At 44.1% G+C, this 18,893-nt stretch overlaps 1 protein-coding gene across 5 annotated transcripts in view; it reads right to left on the bottom strand.

Moving 5' to 3' along the window:
* Inpp4b (inositol polyphosphate-4-phosphatase type II B) overlaps positions 1–18,893 on the bottom strand; it is a 789,563-nt gene that overhangs the window by 268,353 nt on the left and 502,317 nt on the right. For 4 of the 5 annotated variants that reach the window (XM_057753361.1, XM_057753359.1, XM_057753358.1 and 1 more), the window contains one exon: positions 4,767–4,817. The exons of the other annotated variant lie outside the window; for it this stretch is intronic. In XM_057753361.1, coding sequence (XP_057609344.1) covers positions 4,767–4,817 — 51 coding nt within the window. The remainder of the gene's footprint in view (positions 1–4,766; positions 4,818–18,893) is intronic. 5 annotated transcript variants of the gene reach the window in all.

An 18,893-nucleotide genomic window follows, 5' to 3' on the forward strand; every position in this document is an offset into this window, starting at 1 on the left:
GGAATTCCCCTCTGAATGCTGTGAATACCATTGGTTAATAAAGAAACTGTCTTGGGCCTGCACAGGGAATAGAGGTAGGCAGGGAAATTCTGGGAGGAATAAGGCAGAGTCAGAGAGAAGCCATGTAGCACTGCCAGAGACAGAATCCAAAATTTTAGCCAGTAAGTCACAGCCACGTGGTGATACACAGATTAATAGAAATGGGTTAAATTAATATGTAAGAGTTAGCCAATAAGAAGCTAAAGCTAATAGGCCAAGCAGTTATTTAATTAAAACCGTTTCTGTGTGATTATTTCTGTTTCTGGGCAGCCGGGAAACAAATAAGCAGCCTCCTCCAACAGGAATGTGGGGCCAAAAGTTTATCCTGCTGTGCTCTGTAGGAACTGCGAGCATGATGTAGACAGACAGCTCACCAGATCTGAAACCGCGTGCTGTATGTCCACAGTGGCTCTCCTGATTACTATTGAGAAAGCTGGCTGAGGCACAGAACCAGCCACAATGCCACAGTCTACAAAGCTCCATGGTGAAGGCTCGTCTCACAGGCTCTCACTCAGAGGACAGTCCTTTATCCACTAGTTACGTGGTTCCCTTCCCAATTTCCAAGAGCAACATAGAACTGTTATCCGAATTGCTTTGCTACTAGTTCAATAGCTTAACATGTGATACTCCAAGGGAAGGGATCAATAAAACTTAAATTGTCCACTGGGTTTAGAAAACTCAGCATGGAAAATAGAAACACGGAGTATAACTTTGTTTTACATTGAGCATATTTTTAAAAATATTATTTTTCATATAGTGAGTTAAATAAAATACAATTAATTTAGTCTGTTTCTTTAAATTATTTTAAAACATAGCTACTAGGTATTTTTTTAAAATGCCATATGTGAAAAAAACTTGCTTGTTACTCATTTAAGTTTGACTGGACACTGCTACATTGCAGATTAAGTGAGTTTGTAAAAGATGCTCTGACCTTTCTTATAAAGCCATATGTATATGTGCATTTATAATTATATATATAGTTATGTACATATAAAAGACAATACACACACACACACACATATATATAGTTATGTACATATAAAAGACAATTTTATAGCCTGGGCATTTTTTTTGTTTTTACTGTTGACCATAACAAATATGGTTGCATGGTGTCTCACTCCATAATAAGAACTGCTCATATTGAAAAAAAAATCATAAAGAAAAAGATGGAGGTTACTAAGAGTTTATGAATAACCCCAAAACTAAAGAGTATTATATGATAGGTCATCTACTAAATAATTATTGTTATGAATACAGTCTAAAAGGCCTAAGGGCACAAATTGGCCTCTATTTGACTAAACTGCCAGGAATAGTCTTGAATACATCCAGTAAATGTTGTTTAAGGATACTCAAAAATACATAGAACACAATTGTGGCTATCCCAGGGAATTCAGCTTATGTCAGGATAAGTGTTCTTAGTACATTATAAGGACAGAGTCACTATTAGCACTATTGGGCAATAGTTTAACCTCTCAAACCCTTTAGTAGCGTTCAAAGAAATATCCTGAATATAGATGGGGTGTGTATTAAACAGTTGCTCGACGTGGGATAAATCTTCGCTATTCAGAATGACATGACTTAGTCTAATGTAATTCTTTCTCTGTGTGAGACTGGTTTAGTGATCATGCTTAGCAAGTTATTTAAGTGCTGACATCATCAAACATGCTAGCTTTTCCCATGTTAGTATGATTATTTCTGGACTCTTCTCTGCTTCGTCTATAATTTGTTCTCTTATGGCTCTAAAAACAACAGAAAGTAGTTAGTAGACCAACAAGGAATGTTCTTTGATTATTTTAATAAGGAATATAGGCCTCAACCTAGAAATATTGGAGTGGCAAAGTTGAGAAGTCTTTTCTGAAAAAAAAAAAAAAAGTTTTTCTGCCACAAGTACAGTGCTTAGCGGTGTGCAAATATACCGAAATCTAATACCTAAATTTTCATTACTAGCAGAGTTTTGTTCTGTTGTTGTTTAATTAGGAACTATTTCTAAGTGCTCCTTTAAGGACTCAGTTCTTCTTGATACATACAGGGCAGAATACCGAGCATGTCTCCAGACAGTTCATGTTCTCTAACCTGAAGGAGTGCGGTGACCTGAATTCAACATCTTACTCCTCCACATAGGAAGATGAGGAATATGAAATCAGAAGCAGAAAATGGGGGACAGTCTGGTGTTTAGATTCCTCTTGTGTGCTTATGATACTGGGAACACTTCTCAGGATTAAAACAAAACAAAGTAAAACAAAGATGCGAACTGACTGCTTCTAGGTCCCCTTGTCATTTCATGCACACTGAATGGCTGATGGTACCACAGCCACATCACAGAATCTCAGCTAAGTCTTTTATTTGGAATTAGGAATTGTAGCTGAGTTTTTGCCAAAGAAGGGGACACGATATCAAATGTACCCTATTTCAGGGTCAGGGAACATCCATTAGAAACCAGAGCCCCCCGGAAAGTGCTCAAAGGGAAGAAGGCTAAACAGAACTACCGTTCATCCACCCCCAAAGACATCCCATTAACAAAAATGTAAAGACGATTGGAGTTTCAGGTGTCCTACTGAGGTGCTGGGTCGATCTCCTAATTGTTCTCCAAGACAATATGTCTATGCCCAAGGTTCGTAGAGTTTTGTCCTAAACAAACAGGCCACTTGTAAAGATTGGAGGAATCAAAACTGTCTTCCTTCTTTAAGGATGCAGGATGCTCTCCTCTGGGGATCATGGGCAATCTAACACTGAATGTCACTGGGTTCTGTATAAAGGGCCAGTAGAGAGGTGGCTGAACCAAAGAGAGGACACACCAGTGAAGATGCCTGTGGGGCTTGGATGTGACATGGTAAATGCATAGGAGTGTCATTGGGTCAAGCATGTAACACAGAAGATGACGCATTGGTACCCACGTGCCTAGAAAGAATCTTAGCAGTAAGAGCGCAGGGTGGGAGTGGGGTGGGACAGTGACAGAGCTGACCCCGAGCCACATCCTTCATCGTGGGGAAAACACACGGGGTCCCCTGAGTCATCTTCACAGGGCAGCTAGAATTTCCGTATTAGCTGTGCTGAGGACTCTGGCAGGTGTCCAAACCAGCAAAGAGGGCCAGACCCTCACCTGGACAAACTCAGTGCAGCCTCTGTCCCCTACTCCTCCATGTCACAGCTTGAGAGTAAGAAGGCGACAGATGAGAAACTCTCTGCAGTGACTGCGTTACAGAGATGTGGTTGTCATGGAAAAGGGTGGGAAGATGGGCAGAAACAAATAAAATCAGAGGCTCAATATTAAAAATAAATAAAATGGATCGACAAGTACATAACGAAGAAGTTTGCACACTAAGTCAAGACGTTAGATCTAAAACAAGTGGGCATCGGAAAACAAGAGCATCCTGAAAGGTGGAGTTAGAGCAGAAAGTTAAGCTCACTCCTTGAACCTCAACAAGTAAATGAAACTCTTTAATAAAACACGGCATTAATTATATCAATGGCCAAACTTTTTGGAATTCTGGGATTTTACGAAGGCAGTCTGGGTGTGGTAAGAGCATGCCTCCCCATCCCCAAACTTCATTTGCAGGAGGCTGAATGGTAACTGTGGACAGGAGGGCAGAAAATGCAACGGGCAGGGCAGCCACAGATTCAGCAAAGGCCTTCCAGGCCTCCGCTGTGGATCTTCTGTGGCTTGGAAGAACTTCCTGGGCCCAATAAGTTGTGTGGTCTGAGAACCCACCAACACCAGCAGGAGCAGGAAGTCCTGCGACAGGATCAAGATACAGGCAGAAAAACCAAAGTGAAGATTGCACTAGTCCATGGAATCATGTCCTCTCTCCTCTGAGAAGCCAGAAGCCCCTGAGAGGAACAAGGGGGAAGAACACAGCACCCCGTCGTTCCTTCTCCTCTGTACTAGCAGATGCTCTGTGAGCTGGCATTCTGCTCAGGCAAGTTGTCCTTCAGTGTGTGCTTGGAATATTCCCTTGGCACACTGGCAAGCGGCTGCTTTCAATGAGAAGAAATGAACGGCACCTTGCCCACGCTCCTCACGCTCAATGGAAGAAGGCGGATGGTTCCTGAATGACTTCTAAATAAGCTTTCTGTGGTTTATTTTACTCCTCTCTCAGGTAGTGGCCTTGGGGATTCGGCTTGCAGGGCTGTTTATTCAGATTCTGCCACCACCAACTCTTGCAGGGCTGTTTATTCAGATTCTGCCACCACCAACTCTGACCCTGTTTAAGCAGAAAACACTAGGGCCCCTAGTACCCCTTTGCTCTTTCACCTTCAGCAGCTGAGAGCTGCAACTCTTCAGGAGCACCCCAGTGGGTGCTCATGCCGAGCTGAGAAGCCACAGCAGCCTGCTGCTTGATTCACATCCTAGGAAGCCGGAAGAAGCTTCCTGTCTAAACAGCTCCTGTGCTTTTATTAAGAGGCTATGGCTCACACCTGTAATTTCCCTAGCCCCCAGGAGTCCAGGATCACTGGCTTACAGTTGCAATTCAGCTGCCTGCAAGAGTGTCTAAGGCTCCTCTCTCACCATCTAAACTAAATAAAAAAACCCACTTGAGAAAGAATTAGTTTTATTCAAGAGACAAGAGACGGATTCTATTCAACTGAGCAACAAAACAAGGTGACACCTCAAACAGTCACGTCCTGGTGACTTGATTGCTTTTGTCAGGCAGGCAGGAAGTCCGAGAAAATCCAAACCATTCACTTACAAATGGCACGTCTACCTTTAGATTATAAAATGCACCTACCCCAACTTCTGGAGGGGGATCCTTGTGCTCCGGAAGGACACTGGTGCGAATCTACGGAGAAAAACAAACATTTCCTATGTGACTTCTAAATAAAAACTTGGACAGAAGTTTCACACAGGTCCTGGGCTTCTGTTTTCTTCTTCTCACGTCAGTTCAAACTTGCGAGTTAATCATCAATGAAAGCAGCAGCTGCCCGGCTATCCACTGCCTTGCAATAAAGCTGCCTTTACAGTCCCTAGGCGTCCTGGCTTTTCCAGTAGACAGCTCTGTTGTGATAGGAACGGCGGCAGCTCGTTTACCCTCACCCATCTCTCGTAGGAAGCAGAGGTCTGCGACACAAGTGAGTCACCTTCTTATCTCCTCAAAAAAACAGGGAGATGGAAAGGTAGGGAGAACTTGATTCCACTCAGGGTAAATAAACTGTTCTCTGAACAAGAGCCAAGGCTCAAGCTCCTTCTAGGAGATCCCGTCCCTGTGAAATCTGGGCCGTTTGATAGGGCAGTGACATCTGGATGAATTTGAAAAGTAAGTCTCACTCAATGGGAAAAGGATCAAAACCCTGTCCCCAGGAGAAGCTTGCCACATGACTGTTCCAAGTGAACGCGAACCCTTTGGATAGACATGCCCGTTTACCAAGGGGTGTTATCTACCCTTGTTTTCCACTAGAGTCGTGGGGGTGTTTTCAAACTATTCCTTCTCTTCCTTGTACTGCATTTTCCTAATATGTAGCTGTTAGGTTGGGAGCCTAGGCCCCAGTCCCTGGCATCTATCTCAGCCCCCAGGTCTGGTCTGGACTTCAAATCCCAGCAGGCCAGGTCCTGACCCCTTCCTGGGGGTGGGGTCAGGACCACTCCTCAGGGTACTTAAGTGATCCCACGAAAGAAGAACACGTGGTCCCCCTTTCTTCCTCCCCGGGGGGTCGCTTTTCTGCGACTTCCCATTTTCCCCCTCGGGGCCACCCGAGAGCGCAGATCTCCCATTAAACCTGGATATTTCTTAATTTGGCTTGTTTTGATTTGGCTTGATTGGGAATTTTTGCGTCGTCAGAGAGCTCGCTTAGGAAATATTCCTAACAGTAGCTACTGAGCCTAGTTCTCCTAAGGAAAAGAAAGAGAGAGATCATCTTTCTCACACAAGAGAAAAGCCAGCAAGGCCAAATGAGACTGATGTAATGGCCTTTGAAATAAAAATGAGACCAGGCGGCTGAATGAACGCAGGGCTACAGGAAACTGTGACCTGTTCAATTGGAGAGCAAGAGTCAGCAGGGATGGACGGGAAAGGATGGACAGACCAGAAGTATGTTGTGGAAAATGTTTCCTGAGGCCGTTCTAACAAAACTACTTTAGAAGCTCAGACCTGTGAGTCCCTGTGGTTCTCATACTCCTGAGTATAACACGTCAATAGTCCCAAGAAAAGGGGCAGCTACATGACAATACCTAGTCATGTCAAAAAGCTTCATCCAGCTTTTCTGGCTCATGGATCTTTAACACAGTCTCCATGTCTGAATAAACTCATGTGCTGAGCAGAGCATGCCATTTAAGTCCCAGCTTGAGACTATTTCTTACGACAGATCCAGTTCAATCACTTGCACAATGTGTCAGTTATTAAATTGCCAAATTGTTTACCAGTGAACAAACTCACTGACAGGAGAGATGCCAAGAGAGCAGACAAGGACATGATGTGCAGAATGGACTCAGGTCAGAGCGCCTGGAGGAAGGCTCCCTTGGTAGCTGCATGACTGTTCTCTTGCCAAGTTCACCAGTCTCATTATCTGAGAACCATCAGCTACCCTCAGAAAGATGGAGAAGATGTGTAAATATTCAGCTCTTAGGGATCATGGAGCACGCGCGCACGTGTGCGCATGCACACACACACACACACACACACACACACACACACACCTTATATGCGATTGTCCATAAGTATAGCCTTGTTCCTCTCTTTATAGCTAAGTGACTATGAAGGCTATAGATCACGGGTATTCACATATGTGTAACCCATACACACACATATGCACAAGCTATTCGCCTTCTTTTGCAATATACTGATTTCCAAAAACATTCTGAAAAGGGAAATACTTGTATTGAAAAGTGACAGAATGTGGTGCGACCCAACATGCATAGGACTGCATAAAATAGTTGATTTAAGCTATAATATGGGCATAGAGAGAGACAAAGTTAGAATAATATTAACAATTCAAACATGGTCCATTAAACTCCCATTTTGTGTGATTCTTATTATTCCTTATAAATATGAATAAGCTATAGATGAAAGAAGGTTCTTTATTCCAAGCGATATACATAAAAAATTGAAGATATTATGAATTGGTTTGCTATATTCTGTGTATGTGTGTTGGAGAGGGAGAGAAAAAGTACAGGAAGACACGGAAAATCAAAATAAAAAATTAATATTTATTTTTATAATAAACGATAAAGTGCAGGTTTGTCCAGCATGAAGCATGAGTTGGCACAGTGGATGCCGTGGTACAGCTTTCCTTACATGTGATGTGTCCTCTTCACATCTCCACTGCTGCATGGAGAACGGTGGTTGGCCAGTGCACAGGAGTCTGCCCTTCTCCGTGGGGCTTCCCTGTCTAGTGGCTGCGACAAATAGAAGACATTCAAGTACAATATAGCAAGTGCCGCAATGGAAATGCGAGTGTTTGCAGAGTGTTCAGACAGAAGACTGAAGACTCTCCCTGTGACCATCAGGTGAGGCCACAGAGCAATGGCGCTCAGGGATTTTTCAGCAGAGCGAAGCAGAAGGGTACAAGGTGATAGCTAGGCACTGTGTGATGCTCAAGCCCAGCCCTTTGCAAAGCATTTGATCCTGAGCAAGTGACTCGATTTAAATAGGTTTGGAGGAGATTAAGCCCCCAAATGGATAAGGTCAGGATGTTACATAATTGGAACTTTTTTCTTTATAGACTTCTCCCAGGCAACAGAAAATCAGGAAAGGCTTTTGGGGCAAGCATTTGAATCACCCCAAATCCTTCTGGGAGCTCCTAGCCTCTGCCTGTCTTTATGTTGGCTTTTTTAATGAGATAGTGTAAGTCATTGATTGTATTGTGCCCCCATCATCCCTTGTGGCTGTCCTGGGCTACAGAGAGGGAGTAAGGGGTGAGAGTCCTTGGGGCTGTCCTGGGCTACAGAGAGGCAGTAAGGGGTGAGAGTCCTTGGGGCTGTCCTGGGCTACAGAGAGGCAGTAAGGGGTGAGAGTCCTTGGGGCTGTCCTGGGCTACAGAGAGGCAGTAAGGAGTGAGAGCCCTTGCGGCTGTCCTGGGCTACAGAAAGGCAGTAAGGAGTGAGGTGAGTGGGAGCCAGATGGAAGGCAGAGGAATTGAGAACACAGAGCAGCTGGAATGTGGGAGAGCGCAGGAGTGTGCAGCTGACAACACAGTCCTGAAAAACTTTGGGTGTGGCCTCTAGACCTCTGGCTGAAGAAGATATGGAGCCATGGCTGTTACCACAGCATTTGGAATGTTCCAGTTCCTCACCATGTCATGCCCCCTGAGAATTAACAGTCTTCCCTGGGAATTCAGTTTTTCCTTTTTTGGTTTTATTAATTTTTTTTTCCTACTGAGTATCTTCAATCTGCCTCTCCTGGAATTTTCCCAGAACGAAAACAGCAACAAAAGAAAAGTTGACCCGACTGTACACTCAAGTCCCTCCTGTCTTCTGTCTAGGGGTTTATGACAGCACATCAAGGGAGACCAGTGACGTGTGTGACCTGATGCAAGCCCACACTCTGAGCACTGTCTTGCTCATCCTCTAGGTTCACATAAAGCAAATTGCTCTCCTGTCTTTTCTAGCCCTATGTCAAGCCCACAAATTCAAGGTTCACATACATTAACTTTGAAATGATAAACATAGGTAGTTAACTTTGATATGATAGCCTATCCTAGCAGGCAGGGGGTAATCCTGACTCCCTGCAGCTCCCTATAGACTCCTTTGCTAACTTTCAAAGCTTTAAGGAATGGCCGGGATATGATTCCAACAGGTGAACATAACACAATCAGGATCAAACCCACAGAGGAAGACTCCAGAAGCTAGTGCATCTTCTACAGAACATGGATGCTGCTGTCCTGGGGCAAAGACTGCTGCATCTTCACTGGTGAGTAAGTCACTAAGCATATGGCAATGGGCTGTGCTGGGGATCCAGAGCCAGCAAAGGAGAGGTCATGCTGTCAAGAGTCTGTGTCCCTTACTGCATTTCCAAACCTCAGGTTGGTCCATTTCTGTGCTAGTAGACATGGAAGGAGCAACCTCCTCTAGATGAACAGAGATGAAATGGAGGGGAAAACTGGAGATCATCTGGCAGGAAAACCCATTCAAGGCCCTCCCACCTCCACCAAGAATGTGGTCTAACCTGGAACGTATTTGGAAATGAATTGGATATAGAATCAGTCTTTACTTCTTAATGTAAATGTTGCTTTAGACCCCTGTGCATGTTGATATTTTCTTGCTCCACTATTTTGAGAAATGCACCTACCTTGTGAGGTAGGTGGGTCTTCTATCTATCTGTTGCATTCATTGGTTAATTAATAAAGAAAACTGCTTGGCCCGATAGGGCAGAATTTAGATAGGCGGAGTAGACCTAACAGAATGCTGGAAAGAAAGGAAGTGAGCAGATGCCATAGCTCTCCTCTCCAAGATGGACGCAGGTTAAGATCCTTCCTGGTAAGCCACCATCTCGTGGTGCTACACAGATTATTAGAAATGGGTTAATCAAGATGTGCAAATTAGCCAGTAAGAGGATAAAGCTAATGGGCCAAGCAGTGCTTAAAAGAATACAGTTCTCGTGTAATTATTTTGGATAAAGCTAGCTGGTGGCCGGGAGCCAGGTGGCAGGAAGCAGCCGGCTGCTCCATCTACAACCTCGATATTGAAACATGAAACCATGATGGGACAAACATGTCCACCTCCTTCTGTAATACGAGCATTCTGTAAGGAAGTGTTTCAGGATGCTCTTCACTCAGGTATGAGCCCATAACTCAAACCCGCCACAGCAGTATCTGTCAGGAATATGTTGCACCCACAGTAGGGCTTCTCAAGGGGTGCAGAACACCTTCTTAGCTTCCTCTTTGTTCTAATGACCAGCAATTAGGTCACCCAAGCATCTGATAGTAGACAAGCTGCAGACTTAGAGACCCAAGTCTCACTGCCCAAAGAAATTGCCGACCAATGACCACTAAGCAGCGTGTCTCTGGATTAACTGGTCATAGAAGTTTTACTGGTATGTAACAAGCTTAAGTGCTTAAAACAATGCACACTGAGTTGTTTGCAGGTCTGTCAGGACTCTGGATGTGGAAGGATTAGTTCTCTGGGCAGATCTCAAAGGCTGCGGTCTAGAGGCAACTTACCCATGGTCTCATTTACAGACTCTACTAGGAAAGACCCGCCTCCGTGCTTCCCCATGCTTAGTATCCCACAGCTCTGGAGCAGAGGTCCTCATTTTCTAGATGACTGTCAGCTGAGACTAATGAAAATGTCAGAGGTCTTACATTTGTACTTCCTCCTGTGTGGCCTCCTCCATGTTTCAATCAAGCCCTTGAAAGTTTTGTCAAAAGAGACCCACAGGGGGGCTCGGGGCAGACCACCCCTGGCTCTGCGGAGGAAGCTAGTTCCTTCCAAGTGCCATGATGGGCCAGGCAGGGCAAAAAGAACCACATGCAAGCCCATCCTGGGCTTTGAGGAGAAAACATAGGCCACCTGGCACATTGTGGCACCAGGCAGACAGGGCACTTATTATGGTGAGCAAATCTACAGAGAGAGAGAGAGACAGAATGGTTCATTTCCTGCGCGAAGAGGCATACCTGAAGAGGTAAAAGCGGCAAGGAGTCGGGTGAGGTGGATGGCTTGATTGACACCCAGGGCCATGGTGATGTCAGGGGTTCTGGGTCGTTGCCAGGACTCAGGTCTGGGTTCACAGCACAGAAGCAGCCATAGTCTGAACTGATGTTTGAGGCTCCTGATACCAGCGATATTTGAGGCTCCTGATACTGGCTGCAACACTAGGGAGAACCTGCCCTGCCCCTCACTGGCTGAAGCACTCAGAACACCTTACATGGGCAGCACAGTAGAGCTGACCCTATTGAACAAGATGCAGGTGAACTGACATGAGAACATGAATATGGGAAATATGACTTCACCCCTCGCCTGCCATATGGTAGTATGGGTGGGGAGAGATGTCTTGCCCTCCTACCATCCCTCAGTGCCGGAAGCAAGTGTAGAAGTTGGCCCTGCGATCATAAGAATGGGAGAGCTGTGTCTGCCCCTCAGCAGTTGTAGCATTTGGGAGAGTGGCCCCTACACCTTGCCTGGGCAACACAGTAGAGCTGGTCCTGAAGTTGTAGGCATGGATGAACAGACCCTGAGGACTTGAAAGGTAGAGAACTGTCCCTGTCCCTTGCTTATTGCTACAAGAGGTGACTAGCCAGCACGATGCTGGAGAGCTCACCCTGGTGGTAAAGACAGGCAAGAGATGGGGGGGGGGCTGACCTATCCTGCAACTACCCAGGCCCAAATTCAGGGTTATGAGTTGACCTGCCTCAACATCCACCCCATCTATGATCTACTGGAGCATGTGAAGGAACCTGACCCACAGACCCAAAGCTGTAGAATCTTCATGACACAGGGCAACAACAGGAAAACCAAGAAGAGTCCCAATTATGACCCAGCATCAATAGCATAGCAGAAACCAGAGGCCTCAGATTAGACCAAGGACTCTCTGCAATGAACACTTGCCAGTAAAGATAAATGGACAAAAGGGTTTATGGCATAACACACTGTCATACTACAGCTTCCATGGCAAGATTTTTTCCTTTCTGTTTTCTTTTTTCTCTTAAATTTTATTTTATTTTATGCTAGGTGGCGGTGGTGCATGCTTTTAATCCCAACACTTGGGAGGCAGAGGCAGGCAGATCTCTGTGAGTGAGTTCAAGGCCAGTCTGGTAAACAAAGTGCATTTCAGGATGGCCAGACAGTGAAACCCTGTCTCAAAAAACAAAGAAAGAAAGAAACTAACAAAAACAACCTATTTTATCTTATTGGGAGTGGGTTTTGTAAGAGAAATGAATGAATGAATGGGAAATGAATGGGCTCAATATGTATGATATAAAAAACACAAAGAATAAATAAAAGAAAATTCTTTTTACCAAATTCTTCTCATGCAGCAAATTCTTCTCAAACAATAGATATTTGTCTTCAGAGAAAAATTCATTCCCTTTTACAATCTTATTTGAGCCGGTCAATGTGTTTTCAAGATACTTATCTTTTCTCTTTAATTTAAAACAGACTTAATGAAACTGATAAGAAACTATCAGTATCAGTATACACGATATGTGAATATCAGTTTCAGTCACGTGATATTTTGGCATATGTAGGCATCAATATATTGCATACTGATTTGTGGTGCTGGGGACAATGCCCTGGGCTTTCCTTGTTGTGCTACTAAACTACAACCCAGCTCTAAATGGTGCTTATAATGGTCTGTCCTGTCCCTTTAAGAGATAAGCCTGCCTACCCCACTCCCCACCCTCATTGGCTGAGGCAGGCAGATCTTCCTGCCTGCCTGCAGTTTGAGCTCATTCTTTCCCTTGAAGAGGCAGCTTCTGCCTCATTCTCTTCTCCCCACTTCTCCCCTTCCCTTCCATTTCTCTTTCTCTCTTTCTGCTCTTCTCTGCTTCCCCATTTTCCTCTCCCCTCCATAACCCACTGAATAAATATCCAACCTCACTCTGCACAGCGTACCTATCCATCTTGGTCTCACACCCACCACACAGCTCCCTGCCTAGGACCCACTGGCCCTCACTGCCTACAGGTCGGTTGGTGGTTCCCTGCCTGGGACTGGCTGCCTTCGTTGCCCACCATGGTCTTGGGACCTGCTGCTCCATTGCCACCACTCGGGGACCTGAGGTGTGGTCTCATGGCCCACTGTCCACTGCTGCCACTCAGGGACCTGCAGCATGAGAGTCACTGTGGCCCTTGGGGAACAGCACCGGTTTACCTAAACCATTACATTGGTGCTTGTGACTCGGCCAGGCTCTCCAAGTTCTCTCCTGCCTGCGGGTGGGCCAGCCAAGAAAACATGGAACCAGGTTTCTTTACAACAGCTCTGCATTCTATCTGCCTGACCTCTACACACACCAGCGGCTGTGGTGGTGAGTTCTCCCCTTCCAGCCCCCAACCACAGCCTTCACAGCTACAGTTGAACCCTTCGCTGACATCCATCCCTGGTTGCTTTCCATAGTTAAAAACATCACCGGATGACCCAGGGTTGGTCCTCTTGCACTAGCACACACTGTGCAGTACATTTGATTTGGGGGCCCAGGGTCCCTCGGATTTTTCTTTCTCTTTTCTTTTCTTTTCTTTTCTTTTCTATCACTCGTAAATGGTCCCTGCCATGAGCCTCTTTGGTTTCTGAGTTGCCTGGATCAGAGTCAATCATGCTTTAGCACCCCACCTACAGAAGAGGACGCTCTTCTACAAGCCCTGTGGTGTTCGCCGCCATTTCACAACTTGCCTATGGAGAGAGGACGCTCTTCTACAGGCCTTATGGTGTTTTTGCAGGTTTTCACATTTGCAGCTATGGTATAAACCCTCAAACTATCAGTCACCCACCTGTAAACTGCTGCCAACAAGATTGGTCAGAAACACGAGGCAGCTGTTTTTATTTCCAGCCTTTGTTCCCCACTACGGCTTATGGCATAGCAGCTCAGCAACAGGGCAGATCACGCCTCTAGGTCTCTCTTATTATTATGTTTAATACCCCGGCAGCTAAAAAAAATCATGGCTTTTCCATACAACATGTGACCCCTGCCATTTTGACTGAGGTCAGGTGACCTTATCACCATCTTAACTGAGGTCAGGTGACTTCACTGCCATCTTAACTGAGAGTCAGGTCACATGACCAGGTTCTGCCATCTTTACTGAGGTATTCCCTGCCTGGTTCCCTGGTGCTGACTCTGTTACATGTGTGTTTTGTGCAGTGGCATGCGTTTGGTAGGGCTCCCCAAGAGCACCCATTTTGCCCAATTCCTGTTTACTCTGTGTGTGTATGTGCATACATGTAACGTATATACACTATGTTTACTGTTGAATGTTACAATTGTCTGTTCATTGTGTTTCATTCCAGACTATAAAACAATAAGTCACATGTTTTTAAATTGGTATGTACTTTTAAGTCTTTGACAAAAAAATACTATATATGTAATCCAACCCTGATCTAAAATTTATTAAGCTGTTCTCTACTATTGTCAGTTTTGCCATTAACCTTCTATTGCAAGCAGTTTCTTCTTTCTGCCTTTTTACAAGTGTAAATCTTACCTGTTAAGTTGAGAGTCAGTACAGTCAAGCTTGGACTCAGCCCTCCAGGTACATTCTATACTGTAGTTATACCTGATAAACAGCCCTCAGCTGCTCAGAGATCTGGGGAATATGGCATTTAAATGTTTAATTTATTAAAAAAAATTTTATAACAAAAAGAGACAGGTTGGCTCCGAGCAGCTGCACTCTATTTCCCCAAAGAAGATAGAAGACAAATGGGCACAGAACAACATCCATCTGTAATTCGCTTCAACTGCCAAGCACTGACCACTGGGAAAACTGCCTTTCATATAAACTGAAGTTCACCAGACAGTGGGGAGAACCACTGGAATCGACAGCCTGGCTGCTCAGGTCAAGGTAGGCTTGTCTTCGTACAGATTTCTTAGCCCACAGGATTTTTCTGGAGCTGGCAGGCCCTGCACTAAACAGCAATGGCAAATATAATCCTCGGCGACCATAGAGGACCCTGGAGAATTGTAGGCCCATATTTCTATATGGTAGGGCAGTCAGGCTCTAAAGCCATAGGCCATACCTGAAGTGGTCACATAACCTTCCAGACAGGCTGTCACTAACCTGACAAAAGGTCAGGATGTTATTTTGCTCCTTTCTTTGTAATATTGAAGATGCCTGAAAGAGAGGTGCTAATTCAGCCTACGTGAATACTGAGCTAGCATACAGAACAGGAAGACGTGACAGAGGAGACTCAGGTGGAGATGGATGTGACTAAAAGCTATTTACCTGGTTTCCTAGGAAACAGAATGCTAATGATTTCCCCCCTAAGTTTATGTTTTGATATATAAGGCCGTTTGGAGAATAAATGAGAGGAATTTCTCAGGATGTGAACTCAGGATTTCATGAGGGATCGTGGAGAATCTCCCTCCCGATAAAGCCACGTGAGTTGTGTCTTTATTCCTACGCCTCCACGCCGGTCAAAAGAGCGATAGTTTATGTTGGGATCTGGTCCAGAGAAATAATTTATGGTCTTGGCTAGCACTGGACCCAAACAAAGAGTAGCTCTAGGTGCCAACCAAGTAAGTTCTCTGTAGTTTTTAAATCAATAACTCAAATAAAATTTTATTCTTCTCAAAGATCAAGGATGGAGTTTGACAACTGAGAAGTTTTTTCAGTTTAAAAGAACAGCCTCACCAAACACATTTCAGTAAAATACAAATACAAGTTATTAAGGTGTGTACCTGCAAGTTATAAAGGTGTGAGGACAAATACAAGCTATCAAATTTCCCTCTCATACTGCTTTCCATATTCTTAAAAATATTTTCATTATGCAAAAAATATCTGTTACAGTCATTCTGAAATAAATACACTGCTGTTTAAATTTTCACAAACCCAAAGAATTCTTGTGAGTTCTAGGGAGCTGAACTGAAGGATCTACCTTAAACAGATCAAGATACACCCTCTCTCAATTTCCTGGTCCTAATTTTTTTTTTTTCCTAAATTTAACTTTGTCCTCTGTTCTGCCAATACCTTAAACAGGTGTAAGAGACACCAGACATTTCCATACTACAAACACCAGACAGGAACAAAGAGATCAGCTATCCCAAGATGTGGCTAGCATCCAGCTTTCTCAGGTTCCCCCCAAGACGATGCCCACAAATAGGCAGGAAGCAATCTTGAGAATCCTCTGTCGCAATTCCTTTAACTTGTTGTGCCTAACCTCCCGCCTTTTTATTATAAAAAAAAAAATGGGAATGTAATGGTCTATCCTGCCCCTTTAAGAGAGAAGCCCCGTCCACTTATTCCCCATCCACTGAGGCAAGCTGATCTTTGTTTGTGGTCTGAGTCTCTTCCTTTCTATCTTTTCCCCAAAGAGGCAGCTCTCTTCTTCCTACTTCTCCCTCCCCACCCTGTGTGCTCTCTCTCTCTCTCTCTCTCTCTCTCTCTCTCTCTCTCTCCCTCCAAATCAACCTTACCAGGTCTGTACACCCCCCCCCCAGTAAACTCCAAAGTGGGTTTGTTCTGTTTCTTTTTTACTCGCACCAGTTAATTTCTGTGCTTAAAATCAAGTTAGACACACCCATGTCCTTAAACATATATCATTTCTTCATCACGAAAACATTAAACATCTTTCTCCTTCTAAAATATCTAAGATGTAATTGCTACATACCGCCACTCAACTGTGCAGTGCCTCACTAGGATGTCCCACCTCTATGTCAGTCATCTCTACCTGTGGCCGCTCAAATTCTCCGTACCATGTTGTAACCACCATCTTACTCTCAGAGGCTGTATCACGATCTCTTGTAAGGGGAGCCGTGTAGCCTGATGGGACCTGGGACTAACGCTATCATGTCATAGTTCTGGAAAGTATGCTGGGATGCATGGCAGAGAGGGAGGATTTCACAGCCCACTTTAAGATTCTGGCCTTCCACAGTGGCCATGGAACGAGCTTTCAGTGAGTGTTAGGACACAAGTTTGATGTTTACACCTGTCTCAGAAGCCCAACAGAATTCAGAGTTCTCAGCTATTTCAAATGGAAGTTTACAGTCAGATTGCAGTTAGGATGAAATAAAGCAAAATAGTGTAGGGCTCAGCCATTACAAGCTCAATAGAGACCAGAGTTTCAGGTTACCTGGTTCCAGGAAAAATCACACAGTAAGACCACCCAGGAGTGGACCATCCAAAGGGAGAGTATTGAAAGTTCCAAAGGAACTAACATTCCACCCATTATAGGTAAGATCACCTGATGTACCTTAGCCCAGCACACACCCATCCCCTTTCACCAGGGCACCCCTAGACAAATGTCACCCAATCAGGGGTCCTGAACCTTAGAAATCCCTCACCCCTACCTCTACTATTATGAAAGCCCCACCCCAACTGAGCTCCGGGCTCTCTGACCACGCCAATGCATTTGGACACACAGTGAGTCCGAGTTCAAATTTGAATAAGAATAAAGGCTCTTTGCTTTTACATATAGAACTTGGTCTCCATGGTGGTCTTTTGGGTATCCCGGCAATCTAGGCATAATATTAGCTCATACTAAATCTTTATTTCCTTCTTAAATCTCACCAAACATATGTCAACATACTTGGTATGGTCCAACCACCATTGTACAAATTGTAGTTCTCAGAAAGCTAAAGGTTAACAGAACAAAGGTTTTTTTTTTTGGGGGGGGGGAGGCTTTCTTTTTGAGCTGTGTTGATTTTATTTTGCTTTGTTTGTTTATTTTTGTTTTCCGTTTGTTTGCTTGTCTGTCTACAGGCAATAAGAATGACCTGGTTAATTAAGAGTCAAACATTCAAACATAACTGACAATTTTTAATTTCTAAAACTCTTCAGTGAGTCTGAGAGGGTAAATGATTTCACTTTTGCCATTTTTTTTTTTTGAGTACAGAACATGTAACATATGTAAAGTTAAGTGATTTTTGACAACAAAATAAACCTAGCAATGCGGAACTTTGGTCCTCAGTATCTTAGAGCCCTATTTAGAAGTTCATCCTGAATACTTCCAGTTCACTGGCTCATTCGTGAGGATCATAAAGCCACTGTTAAAAACCCAGGGGCAAAAGAAAGGTTTGCTCCACGCGGAGGTTTGAATAAAAATGGCCCCCATTGGCTCATAGATTTGAATACATTGTCTTTAGGGAGTGTTACTAATTGACAGGGATTAGGAGGTGTGTCCCTGTTGGAGGAAGTGTGTCACTGAGGGTAGGCTTTGGGAGTTCAAATGCCAAGGCAGGGTCATTGTCTCTCTTCCTACTGCCTACCAATCTGGATGTAGAACTCTCAGCTACCTCTACAGAGCCACATCTGCCTGCATGCTGCCATGCTTCCCACTATGATAATGGACTGAAACTCTGAACTGTAAGCCAACAGCAATGAAATGCTTTCCTTCTGAGAGCTGCTGTGGTCATGTCTCTTCACAGCAACAGAACGCTGACTAAGACACTCAACGAAAGGTATGTTCTAGATATAAGACAACAGGAATTGCAAAAGACTGCAAAACATGAAAATTATGTTAAACCGTTAATACATATGAGCCTTTGAGGATACTCAATATATAAATTATAATAATCTGGCTCTAAATAATTCTGAAATTCCTAAGATCTCTTCCAAAATGAAGAGTGAGTAAATCCTAATTCTTGTGTGAAAGTGACAGGAATATTTACTTACTTTCCTCAGGGCCATATTATGTTTAAATTAAAAAAAAAAAGTACCTGGATCAAAGTAGGCACAACTCTTTTAGTGAAAACCATCACCAGAATTAATGATCTAAAATAGTTGTTATTGATGTGTTTGTAATTTTTCTGTTGCTGAAAAAATCCTGAGGGAATCAACTTTATAAGGAAAAGAATGTCGATTTGGGCTCCTGGTCCATGTTTGCTCTGTCCTATGTCTTTGGGCTGTGGCAGGACAGTGGGGCACAGTGTGGAAAGAAGGGCTGTTTATCTCAAGGAAGAAAGGGGAAAAGGGAAATGCTAAGGTCCGAAAATCTCTCTCAAGGGCATGTTCCAATGACCTAACTTCCTTCTACCAACACCTGTCTCTTGAGTCTTGTGTCACCACAGGCTGGCAGACAAGGTTTCAGCACACGATTCTTGGAGGGCAGTTAGCAGATAAGCTGAACAAAACCTTGACGGCACATTAGAGTTAACCATCGCCAATACATTTTTGTTTCTATGTTCATTGTGGTGTGAATTCATCAACTGCGCCCTAAGATAATCAAATCAAAAGCTACCATGAAAGGATCCAGACATCAGGATTTCTTAAGGCTTATTCTCCTTGTGATTCAAATGAACAGCCAGAAATAAACAAGAAACGTAACATGAGAAAGTTTAAAAACAGTTTA

Source organism: Chionomys nivalis, chromosome 21 (genome assembly GCF_950005125.1).
Source record: "Chionomys nivalis chromosome 21, mChiNiv1.1, whole genome shotgun sequence".
Lineage (NCBI taxonomy): Eukaryota > Metazoa > Chordata > Mammalia > Rodentia > Cricetidae > Chionomys > Chionomys nivalis.